A 12,689-nucleotide genomic window follows, 5' to 3' on the forward strand; every position below is an offset into this window, starting at 1 on the left:
TAATGTGTGATGATCAACTTTGATAGACTTAGTTCTTCTCAGCAATGCAAGAATCTAAGACAGCTCCAAAAGATTCACAATGGAAAACGCTATTCACATCCAGAAAAAGAACTGTGGAGTCTGAATCAAAGCATACTATTTGCTCTCTCTTTTTTCATTTCGTTTTGTTTCTTCTTTCTCATGGGTCCTCCCATTGGTTCTAATTCTTCTTTACAACATGACTAATGTTTAATATGAATGTATACGTAGAGCCTATATCATATTGCATGCCATCTTGGGGAGAAGGAGGTGGAGAAAATTTAAAACTCAAAAGCTTGTGGAAGTGAATATTGAAAACTAAAAAAAATTAATTAATTTTAAAAAAGAAAGAAAATGTATGTCATTTAATATTAGCACCAGGGCAAAGAAGCTGACCTTACTACAATGACAGGGCTGTTGGTTTCAGAACACCCCCATTTACTAAGCTATACAGAACAGAGCAAGAGAACTAAATGGTTTAGACTTAGATCTCATAGTATTTTCCAGACCATGAAAAGGCTTGAGTTTGAGCCCATGCTCCACTATTTACTGACTCTGTGACCTTGGGCAAGTCATATCTCTGAGCCTAAATTTCTCATCTGACTACTTAACAAGGTTTCCATGATGACTGAATTAGAGAACAGAATTGCAAGCGCTTTGTAAACCTGAAAGTACTATGCCTATCTATGTAGGTTAGTACAACAATATGAATACTTCGATACTTAAAGAACATCCCATTTTGGGGATTTTTACTCTTACCCTGATAGTTCACAGGAATAGTGCCAGTAAAATTCAATAGATCTTTCTGAGAATTGTCTTTGAAAACTGAAAAAAAGAAAACATAAAATTAAAAGCAGAAAACCCACAATAAAATAAGTACAAATTATCTGAAAATTATGGTCTAGGAGTCAATAAACATGTGGACAAGGGAACTAGTAGATATCATTCACCGAAACCAAAACTGTCCAAACTGCAGGTGGTAAATTAGTCAAATGTGTGAGAATTTCATACTGTCAGTCAAATTCTAGCATATTACAGAGGCAGAACTAGAACAGGTTCATATTATCACAAGCATTCATCCTAATTAGTGTTGCTGCCAAAAATCAGCCTTGGTCTCTCCAAGGGCCTCATACCATAAACAAATAATTCACTCCACAATTGTGTGGCAAATACCTGACAGTCACATATTACTCAAACTGATGACCCTCAAAACCAATCTTATAGTCTGTCAGTGATTAAGTCTTTTAAAATGATCCTCTATGCCATGGTAACTCTGGTTTCTTTTTTGCTTTTTCAAAGAGCTTTTGGGGTTGAAGTTTATTATTTGGAAAGCTTAAGTCTACTGGTTCTTCCTGGTTTACATATTTGTCTTTTGCTTATGGCCAATACGCATTAAAGCCTTCTTATAACAATTCTATCTCAGACTCCTCATCATGAAACTGTCTTAAATGAAATATTTTGGTTATTTTAATAACTAAACCATTTGCCTGGGGTCAGTTATAGGCTCATTTCAATGAATTCTGCTCTAGAGAGAATAAGACTTTTGCAAGGTTCCAGTTAGCTCAGTATCGTATTAGTTATTAAGAAGTAGGCGATGCCCGGTCATTTCCCACCCTTAATCCTAACTAGGTTCCATTATCCCTTGGCCACAAAGTCCAGGTCCCAGGAGTTCTGTTCACCCCAGCTTACTGGCCACTCCTAGGTTCCTCCCACAGTTTTTCTGTATATAAGATCCACCTTGTCTCCATTAAGATGCTCAGATTCTTAAAATCTAGCCAATAGCTTATTAATGTTCAGACTCCTTAAGAGTCTGCCCAATATGATGGATGTTCTAATAAACCTTGTTTTCGGCCGGAAAAAATAAAAAAAAAGCAGGCGATGGTATACTTCATGGAACTATTCTGCTGTAGCTATCCTACTTTTCTTATATGTATATAAATTCCTTTTTTACATGTAAATAAAGTATTTTAATATCTTCCCTGTTGTTTAACTTTGTAAGTATTATATAATACCCTGAGAAATACATAGACTCTATAGAACTATATATAAAACTACAGAAACCAGTAAGACAAACACATGCAAAATTATAAATTTTTTTAGGTGACACTGTGAATGATTTGAACAATGAAAAGAATCTAATTCTGATCAGGAAATAATAACCCTATATAAATTGTTGGGGTTACTTAGGTCTTAATCAGAGGGAAGCCTTAATAATCAGTATGAGATGACAGAGAGATACCTGGAATGAATGATAAGAGGAAGTTTAGATGACTCATATTACTGTAATCCCACTATAAACATAAATAAAAATGCTTAACTTGAATACATGGATAGGTAAATATGTGAATGAATATATGCTGCTGTTTATAAATGTTATTTCAGGGACAAAAAGAGAATTTTAAGGAGCAAATAATAAGTGGGAAATTTTGCAGTAAACGTTTTAACTAAGCAGGATGATGTTCTGCAAGTGTAAAGAAATTTTAAGATTTATTATCATTTAAGTCAAGAAGCATTTATTAATCATTTGCTATATGGTGTCAAAGGAGAGAAGGGGCATATTTAAGAGACGTTGTGAAAGCAGAATAGATAGGACCTGACAACAAATTAGATATGGAGGCCAGAGAGAGTCGTAAATGGAGGATCAGAGGTTATGAGCCAGGGTGACTGAGGAGATGTCAGTGCATTATTATTGCTGTGTCAAAACAGAAATTAAAGTCTGGACCATGATTAATATTAACCTTAATCTTTTTAAAATCTTTGTGAGAAGATGAATTAAGATTAAAGTGAAGCAATAAACCATCACTCTGAAAATAAGATTTATTCCAAGAAATTCTTATGTGGAATAAACAGCAACCCTGGTTCCAGGAGTTCCACCCACTTTAATTAGTGCCACAAGCACAAAAGCAGGCACTCCATTTGAAAAGTAGGCAGTATTTCTGACAGTATCTTAATGCAGGACTCTGAATTAGCTATCTTTCTGGTATCCCCACAAACAAAGAAGTATTCAGATAAATTTATATAATTCAATTCGACACTTATTAAATACTCAGTATGTGCAAGGAACTATGCTAAGCATTGGCGATACAAGAAGAAAAATCTTCATTCCTGCCCTTAAGAAGCTTACACTCTAATGAGGGAACAGGATATGCAAGATGAAAGGTAAGATTACTCAAAGCAAAGGAATCTAGTCAAAGTGCTCTAAGAAACATAACAAGAGAGCAACTACTTTCAGGGGAACTGGAGAGGATTTCATTAACAGGTGACATCTAAGCTGGGCCTTGAAAGTTTCAACAGGAGGCCACGATATGGCAAGAATGCATACATTCCAAGCAAATGGCACAGTACATTACTGAAATGCCATACTGTAGGGTCAAGACCATAGGAAGGAAATGAAACCAAAATGGCAGTGAAAGACTAGGTAAACAGGGAGGGAAGGAGAGACAATAAGAGAGAGAGCAAACAGAACAGGCTTAGGAGAGTTAGGCAATAGGAAAGATGGAAAGACAGGAGATTGGGATCGGAACGTGTATTCACAAACCTGTTCTTAAATGATCCAAAATGTGATACAAATTCACTAAAAAGTTAGTAGCAAGCAAGAATAACAACATGAACTGTGTTGACTTAGAAACCATAGAGTATATGTTCCTTGGAAACCATGAAACCACGGAACACAAAAAGTTAAATTGAAAATCAGATGGTAAAAGAGAGAAAAAGAGAAATTATATTAAGTTCAAAAGTCTAAAAGCAACACGCAGAAAAGCACACACACACAAAAAAGGGGATATGAATCTTACCATAAGTGTCCATGGAGAATCTGAAATTTGGATAGGACATATTTACTTTCGTTAATTCTTCCACTGTTAGATCCCTGAATTTGTACTGAAAAGAAAGAAAAATTACAGCCCCAAATTAGAAGGAAATAATAACCAAGACTGTTGCTCTCAACCAAAATTTACTAAGCATGCAGAGGCCAGATACTTGGCTAGTTAGGTGCTCCACAGCTGCCAATAGGGTGTATATATAGCAGGGGTGGGTTTGGTATTGGGAAAAAATGAATTCAGATTAGGTGATGTTTAATCTTATGATATCTATGTATTGTGTAGCTTCTGAGGTAATTTTTAAGAGGCAGTTACCACTCTCTATCGCATATTTTTCTTTCTTTATTCTATCTTCTTCCTTCTTTCCTTTTATTCCACTTTCTTTTTCCTCAACCGCTGAGGCTCATTTTTCTCATCTGTTAAAATGGTGATATCCCTGACTTACCTACCTTGTAAGGTGGCCACAAAGCTCAAATGAGATGACAAATATGAAAGGATGAGCTGTCAAATTTTATGTAGGTCTAAAAGACTAATACTACAGAGTAGGAAAGACCAACACTGATACAACAATAAGTAGAATCACAAACTTAAATGAAATGTGCATATAACTAAAAGTGTAAAGATTTTTTTTTTCATCCAGAATACAACAGTACTTCCTCGATGAAATTCATGGCCACTCAAAACAGATTAATCTAACAATCTACACAGAAAAACAAAATGGATGAAAATGACTATTGACTGGGATTTAACAAGCAGCTGCATGAGCAAAACACAATGTTGTATTTATTTTGGATAGGCACTACAGAATTGCTAGTGAGCTACTTCAACATCTGAACAGGAGGAAGAGAATAGGTTGAAATACTTTTGAAAACTGCAGTAATTTTAATAATCACCAAATACTGTCTGGCAGAAAATATTTTTTCCCATACCAATGTTCTTTTGGCAACATTGTTATGGCTACAAGTCATTAAACACTATAATCTCCAAAAACTTGAAACTGTGGGTGACAAAAGGAAGCAATAGAGAGATTGATGTTAGTTTTAAGTGGGCTGTAAAATATTACCAGTGATGACTTGTTATAAAAAGTGGCCTAAAAGATATCATGCAAGAAAGGTGTGATGGCAAAAACAGTTCGGCCAGTCACATACTTAGAGTAAAGGGTAACAGACATACAGAATAAGTGTTATACCAGTATCAAAAAAACCTAGGGGAGAGTTTCTAAAATATTGGATGCTACCTAAAGGGTTTATGAGAAGATACAGCCAGGAATTGTATAAGATAGACGGTTTGCTGCAGCAAATAACCAAAGTAGTGAAATCATAAACCTATAAAAGCAAGGATTGGCTGAATGTTATTAGCTGGTATAAGGTATACCTAGGCCAGTTATGGAGGAGTTCTTAGAGGGATGGATTTAAACACTGGAAACATAAAAACATTACCAAGTGCATAGAGAGAGTGGACAACGTTTGTTTTTCTGCCATAGCCAAGAGACCAGGTTTCCTTTTTAGAAGAGAAGGTAAAAAGGCTCTAGGAATGCCGGTTGCCCAGATTATCCAGGAAAGGGTCCCTAAAAAACAGAAGGGCTTCACTGTGAAAATAAAGAATCAAATGGATGTGAAAACAAAGACATAGGGCCTCTTGGGCGAATCAGGAAGCTGGAGGGTAAAAGAATGTGATGACAAGGAAGAAGCACCAATAAACACTTGGAGCAAAGCATTACGCATAAAGACAGGGGAGCTGAACTTTCTGAGGAGAAAGGAGTTGCTTATCTTCCAGTAAAGGACGATTTGGATCCACAAGAAGGTGTGATAAGAGACAGAAGAAGAGGTAAGTAGTAGTGGTATATGACTGCTTGCAAAAGAGCACTAATGAAGTTATTTGTTGACCTGATAACAATAGAGAGGTATGCTGTCTTCCTGAATCATAAATTCAGGACATGACAAAGAATCTCCCAAAACTTGTCAAACTAGATGACAACTACACAAACACAAGTTAAATTGCCAGAGCAATCTTGAAAGCACTGCTAAAGATTATAAAGCTTTGGCCAAGAAATGAAAGGCCAAAGGAGGATAGTGCTTCTATCTCTGCTGCTGATCAAAAATTGGAGCAACAGGAAAAAGGCAGATTTAGGAAGTGAACAGCTGGTTAAGGAGATAGTATCTAAAAATAGGACTTGAATTTCTGGACTAAAGCTATACAGGAATGATATATTCTAGTCAGAGAGATAGAATGTGCCTTAAAAAAGACCTAGATCGGGCAGGTAGGTGGTGCAGTAGATAGAGCACCAGCCCTGGAGTCAGCTGCAGGAGGACCCGAGTTCAAATCCAGCCTCAGACAATTGACACTTACTAGCTGTGTGACCCTGGGCAAGTCACTTAACCCTGATTGCCTTGCCCCCCCCCAAAAAAAAACCCAGCCTTGGATTACTCCTACCATCTGCTCCTTTTCTTTTATTCATATGCTGTTAAATAGATCTGGGGGGATATCACAAACTATGCTGCTTGGTTCCACTACAAGTCTATACTACATAATCTTAACTGGTGGTGGTGTTTGTTGTTTAGTCATTTTTCAGGACTATCTGACTCTTCGTGACCCCATTTTGGGGTTATCTTGGCAAAAATACCGGAATGGTTTGCCATTTTCTTCTCCAGATCATTTCACAGATGAGGAACTGAGGCAAACAGGGTTAAGTGACTTGCCCAGGGTCACACAGCTAGGAAGTGACTGATACTGGATTTGAATTCATGACAATGAGTCTTCTTCCTGATTCCAAACCCAGTGTTCTATACACTGTCCTTGACCATACAGTAATCAATTAACTGGACTATACAGTAATCAATTTTTTTACATCTTCATAATTGATTCACTGTCTCACATCAGCTATTTCAAGCCTTTTCTTTTATACTTCCTCAAAAGCCTACCATTTTTTTCAATTAACAAGAATTATTTTCTTTGCTTCCCACCTCCTACTTGTCTGACTGCTCTTTCTTAGTCTTCTTTGCTGGGTCTTCATCCAGGTCTCATCTGCTAACTGGGAATGTCCTTCAAGGCTCTATTCTGCAATAAAATAATAACTAATCCTCCTCTACACTATTTCACTTGATCTCATTAGCTCCCATTGATTCAACTATCATTTCTATGTAGATAATTCTCAGATCTATTGATCCAGCCCTAACCTGTCTCCTGAACTCCAGTCTTTTATCTCCAATTGACTTTGGAGATCTAAAACAGGATATCCCATAGGCATATTAAACTCTACATGTCTAAAACTACACTCCTCATCTTTTACCACAAGCCCTTAATGTGGCCTAAGATTGATTTATTTGGCTTCTGTGTTACACTGTTCACTCACTAAATATTGTAATCCTCTAAAACCCTGAGATATTTTTATATTCGTACTGATGAAGTTGATTTTTTTGAACCATACTAGGTTTTCACCCTAACATTTATTTTTATTATTCTAGATTGTTGAAAATTCTTTGGTTCCTTATTCTCTCATCTAACTTGTTAACTATTCCTTCTAGATTATCCCTCTGGAAGGCCCAACCCCTTCTGCAAGTTCCTGCTGGGGCGTCCATTTTGTTGAAGGGTTCAAAGTCGGCCTTCATTCCCCTTCAGGCCTGATGCCCAACTTCGGGATTTTAAAACCGAGCCCCCTGCCCAGATCTCTTAATCTGCACCCTCCCTGCAGTTTTTTCAGCTCCCTTTGGTGTGTTATTTTCCTCCACCAGACTGTAAGCTCCTAGAGGGCAGGGACTGGCTTTCTAATTGCTGGTATTTCTATCTGCAGAGCTCAATACAGTGCCTGCTACATACTAAGGACTTAATAAATTCTTGTTTCTTCCCTTCCTTACCTCTTCCTAATTTTCCTATTACTGTTGAGGCCATTATCTTCTCAGTCACCCATGCTCACAACCCAGGTGTCCTCTTCAATTCTTTGCTATCACCTCCATATCCAATCTGTTGCCACTTCTATTAAATTTACCTTCATGTGAATATTGAAAACTAAACATAAATTAATTTTAAAAATAAACTTACCTTCATAACATCTCATATGTATGTATATATATATATATATATGCTCCCTTTTCTTCTCTGACACTGCCACCACCCTGGAGCAGGTTCCAATCACCTGGGGACCAGACTAGTGCAACAGATTTCTGGTAGCTGATCTTTCCCAACTGCAGGTTATTAACTTCCACTCAGCTGTCACACCCCTCATCCCCATCGTCTTTGACTTTTAAAGCCCTCCATCAGCTGGCCCTTTCCAGTCTACACCTGACACCTGCCCACAGCCTCCTCCTCAAAGGAGACACTCCATCTGGGCATTTTCATTCTCAGGCCTCCAGTACCCCCTCAACGCCAGGGCCTTCCCGAGGCCGATTCTCTCCAATTCATTCTGAAGAATGCCCCGTTTGCAGACAGGCGTTTGCATGTTGCTCCCCCGTCAGACAACGAGCTCCTGGAGGGCAGGTACCGAGTCTGGGGGGTTTGGGGTGGGGGACACAGGACTCCACCTGCTACTTGGTCCGTTTACTCAATGATTACCGAGCGGCACTTTGTAGGTGCTTAAACGCTTGATGACTAGCTGGCACGTAGTATGCCCTTAACACATGCTTGTTGGGTCACTGACTGCTCATTTGGGCCAAAGGTGGGAAGCGACAGCGAAGTAAAAGGGCACTGATTAAACACGAAAGACCACATTTAAAAGGCTGGCTTTTGGATGGCCCGCGCTCCTCGGCCGAGGACTTCCACGGGCCTCCCCGGCTCCAAGCCCCGCGTCTCCCCCGAAGCAGACTCAGGGACGGGGGTGGGCGGCCCCTCGCCCCGGTCTCCGCCCCCGCCCTGGCGTCTCCGCCCCCTCCTCCGGCTCCGGCCCCAGTCTCGCCCCCAGCCGTCGTCGCTGCACGCCCTCCGCACCGCGCCCGACTCCGGGACGCCTCGGCTCCGCACCTTGCTCAGCTGCCGCCGCAGACTCTCGCTGTCGAACTCCATCTCGGGGCAGGTTTCCTCCTCTTCAATGAATGCCTCCAGCTACCAGGCGTCTTCCGGATCCGCCCTACGACGGCGGCCGAAGAGGGTCTAACTCCGCTGCTCCGCGGCCGCGGCCCCGCCCCCGACGAAAGCCTAAAGCGCCAGCTGGTCCTCCTAGCGGAGCACGTGGCCCTGGCCGAAGCGCGGCTGGGTCCCGCATAGAACAGCTCCATCAGCTGGGTTGGCTTTAATATATTGTTCAGTCGTTTTTTCAGTTGTGTCCAAGTCTTACGGATCCCATTTGGGATTTTCTTGGCAGAGGTATTGTAGTGGTTTTCCATTTCCTTCGCTAGCTCATTTTACAGATGAGGAAACTGAGGCAATCAGGGTTAAGTGACTTACCGAGGGTCACACAGCTAATGTCTGAGGTCGGATTTGAACCTCGGAAGATGTCACCCGGATTCAAGGGCAGGGTGCTGTATCCACTGTGCTGTATCCACCTAGCTGCCCAGTTTACCTCCCAATGGAATGTAAGCTACGTATGTATCCCCTATTTAGGAGAGCCCAAGTGTTAATGGAACTACAAATATACCCTACAGAAGACTATAAGCCTATCATATCTTTAGATTAGAGATTGGAAACTGTCCTGGGGAGAAATGATGGTCCAGGAGAATACGTATACAACCTTGCACATATAGTTGTTGGGCACTTCATAGATTGTGGGTTATTTTTTTTTTAAATTGACAATACAGAGAATGATTTTTTTTTCATCGACAGTAATGGAAAACTTAAAGGATACCATAACTCCCAGATAGATATCACTTGTTTAGAAAGGAAGACCTGAGGGGAAATCCCAGGAGGAAAGTCCCTGAATCCAAAGAGTAGCTAGCATCAGGGGCTAATTCAATGTTTTTGTCTTTTACTCCCTGGCTTGACGATTTAACCGTCATCCCAGTGCATTTGATGTAATCTGTTTGTCATGTAGGCAGGCCCCAGCCATGCTTCCTCAATTGACTTCCCAGTGCACATTCCCTTAATGCAGCATATGCCCTCTACACACCCCTATTCCTTTCATGACTAGAACCATAATAAAATCAACATAGCTACTTCTAAGAAAAAGGATGTGTTTGTCTGTTTCCCTCTAGCTTCACTCACCATCCCAGCAATTTTCCAAACCAAAATATCACTTCCTGGTAACCATCTCTTAGATAGATAGATAGATAGATAGACAGATATAACTTATATCTATTAGAATGCAATTGTAATATCCTACTTGAGGGTAGGGACTGTTTGCTTTTGTACCTGCATCCATAGTGGTTGGCACATTGCATATGGTTAATAAATGTTTTGGTGGTTTTTTTTTTTTATTCATCCACTAATTCATTCATTTATCAATAAGTGAAATAATGCCAGATTGACAACTGGAGATATGGGGCTAGAAGTCAAGGTGGAGATACAATTTGGGAAGTCATCTTAATAGGAGACTTAAAGCCTGGTAATTAAGGACAAACTCCCACTGAGTGAGATTATGGATAGAAAAGAGAAAATCAAAGATAGGGAGCTTGTATTAGGAGGGGTAGCAGGAGGAAGAAAGCAAAGGAACCAGAAAAGGGAGTATCAGATTAAAAAGAACAAGAGGATACAGTGTCATAGAAGTCAGTAAGATATAAATTCCTTGAAGATGAGGACTGTTTAATTATTTCTTTGTATTATCAGAATTTAACGTTGTACCTTGCACGATGTAGAAGATTTTAATAAAGGATTGTTGAATGAAGTAATGAATGAAAGAATGTCAAGGGGCTGGAGGATTTTGAGAAAGGGGTTGACAAATGAGAAATGCTATAGAAATGAAGGAAGATGAGAACTGGGAATTGGACCTTGAGGTCCTGGTTGACTTTTGAGAGAATTTCTAGGCATGTGGTAGAAATGGAAATCAAAAGGAATAAGGAGTGAATGAAAAGGAAATAAAGTCAGAAGATCCTAAACCACTCCTTTGAAAATTTTGTGCGTGAAAGGAAATATTAGGTTCTGACACAAAGCAAAAATAATCCAAAGCTACCTTTCTGTCCCTCCCTTCCCCCCCAAAATGGGGAGACTTAAATGTGTTTGAGAGGAAAGAGTCAGGTGGAAAACAGATTAAAGGTTCCTTTGAGAGGGTAAAGAGAAAGGTTGAGGGAGAGGCCAGTCCAGAATGAAACAGGGCATAGGTGAAGAAATTAACTTAAAGGTCATAGTGTCATTGCTTTGGAGCTAGAAGGAACCTTAGAGGCTAGCTAGGTGGTGCAGTGGATAGAGTGATGGGCCTGGAGTCAGGAAGACCTAAGTTCAAATCCAGCCTCAGACAGTAGCTGTGTGACCCTGGACCCATCACTTAACTAACCTCTGTCTGCCTCAGTTCCCTCAACTGAAGACGGGGCAAATAATGGCACGCACTTGATAGGGTTGTCGTGAGGGTCAAATGAGATATTTGTAAAGAATTTAGCACAGGGCCTGGCACACAGCAGGGTCACAACAGAAATCTGAGATAAAGATAAACTGAGGCAACAAAGTTCCGAGCATGATCAATTTATTAGCAAAGTTAGCAATTACCCATAAATGGGATCCCAGCTCCTCAGCAGCCAAGGACACGCATTGAGGGCTAACAGAACATCTTTATAGTCATTAATGTGGAACATAGCTTGTTTACATAATCGTGGGCAACATAAGTGTTGCTTCTTTTTGATTGATCAGAATGGGGAAATTGAGGTTTGACAAGAGAAGTTAAACAAAGATGTTGAGGTTGGAACATTTGGGGATACAGAAGATGTGGATGGAACAAAGAATTCTGTGACTGGAACATTGCAGTTTGCCCAGAGTTTGTTCTGCCCACCCGCTCCCTGTCTCAGCCCTGTGGCAAGCACATTTGGGGAATAGGGAACTCTGTGGTTTATGCCCCACCCCCGAGTTTACCAGAAAGCACATTTTTACAGGAAACAGCACAAAATAAAGAATAGTAATTGATCTGGTTCACAAGTTGGGGTCCAATTATAATTACAGTTTCCTAGTCGAGGCTATAGAAAGGCTTCCTCCTCTTCCCTTTTCCCCTCCCTTACTTATTTAGTCCAACTCAACCTGGTCCAGAGATTTGTTCAAGTGGTAATGCTGATTAGAACTCATTACTCCAAAGCTCACTATATCACCTAACCCCACAGTGGGTATAGGTGGATTTGTCCAAGGTCACACAGTTAAGTGGCACAACTGATTCAAACTGAGGACCCCACAACTCCAGCACACCCGTTCACCCCACAGAGGGTAGAAGGTGGGATGGGGAGCTCCTTCTTTAATAGCATTGGATGGGTGGGCTGCTCCATCCCCAGCTAGGCTGTTTCTCGGGGTGGGGGGTGGGGATGAGGTCATGGAGCCCAGGCCATGTGACCAGTGACATCATAATGCCCTCAGGCCTGGCCCTTGCACAAGTGAGCCAGAGGGGCCTTTAGAGCCCGGAAGGGACTGGAACTGACATGTGAAATCTCTAACAACTGAGAATTTGATGAGGACAGTTCATAAATGAAGTCTTGGTGAATAATCTCTATCTGCACCCCAGTGTTTGGAGTGCAGAAGCTCCAACAAATAACTCCTCTATCATGATTGTGGTTGGCTGGATATTTTTTGTTGGACTTGCATGTTACCTGGGGGCATTTCCTAAAGCAATAGTAAGTAGCTATTGGACTAGCCCCTGCAGGTGCTGGGGGTGGTGGGGCAGGGAGAAGGGGGGGGCCTTGCCTACCTTGTGAAGGGACAAAACCCACCTTTCCTGAATCTGTAGCCCTTATCTACCCTTCCAAAGCAGACCATTGGTCCCCAGGCAACCTTTTTTTTTTTTTTTTTTTTTTTTTTTTT

General features: G+C 40.6%; 2 protein-coding genes across 2 annotated transcripts in view; one reads left to right on the forward strand and one right to left on the reverse strand.

Annotated features, from left to right (window-relative positions):
* The window catches only part of LOC114031657 (ubiquitin-conjugating enzyme E2 variant 3-like), a gene marked incomplete at its 3' end in the record, with an annotated part of 12,719 nt that extends 3,808 nt beyond the window's left edge, over positions 1–8,911 (reverse strand). The window contains exons 1-3 of the mRNA XM_027846800.1: positions 8,790–8,911; positions 3,813–3,897; positions 778–843 (exon numbers count right to left, since the gene is read on the reverse strand). Coding sequence (XP_027702601.1) covers positions 778–843; positions 3,813–3,897; positions 8,790–8,831 — 193 coding nt within the window. The remainder of the gene's footprint in view (positions 1–777; positions 844–3,812; positions 3,898–8,789) is intronic.
* Positions 8,912–12,018: 3,107 nt separating this feature from the next.
* Positions 12,019–12,689, forward strand: part of SPTY2D1OS (SPTY2D1 opposite strand) — a 1,015-nt gene continuing 344 nt past the window's right edge. Inside the window, exon 1 of the mRNA XM_027846809.1 lies at positions 12,019–12,502. Within this exon, the coding sequence (XP_027702610.1) occupies positions 12,434–12,502 (69 nt within the window). The 5' untranslated portion in view covers positions 12,019–12,433. The remainder of the gene's footprint in view (positions 12,503–12,689) is intronic.

The sequence above is a fragment of the Vombatus ursinus genome, unplaced genomic scaffold (genome assembly GCF_900497805.2).
Source record: "Vombatus ursinus unplaced genomic scaffold, bare-nosed wombat genome assembly UNPS02015202.1, whole genome shotgun sequence".
Taxonomy (NCBI): domain Eukaryota; kingdom Metazoa; phylum Chordata; class Mammalia; order Diprotodontia; family Vombatidae; genus Vombatus; species Vombatus ursinus.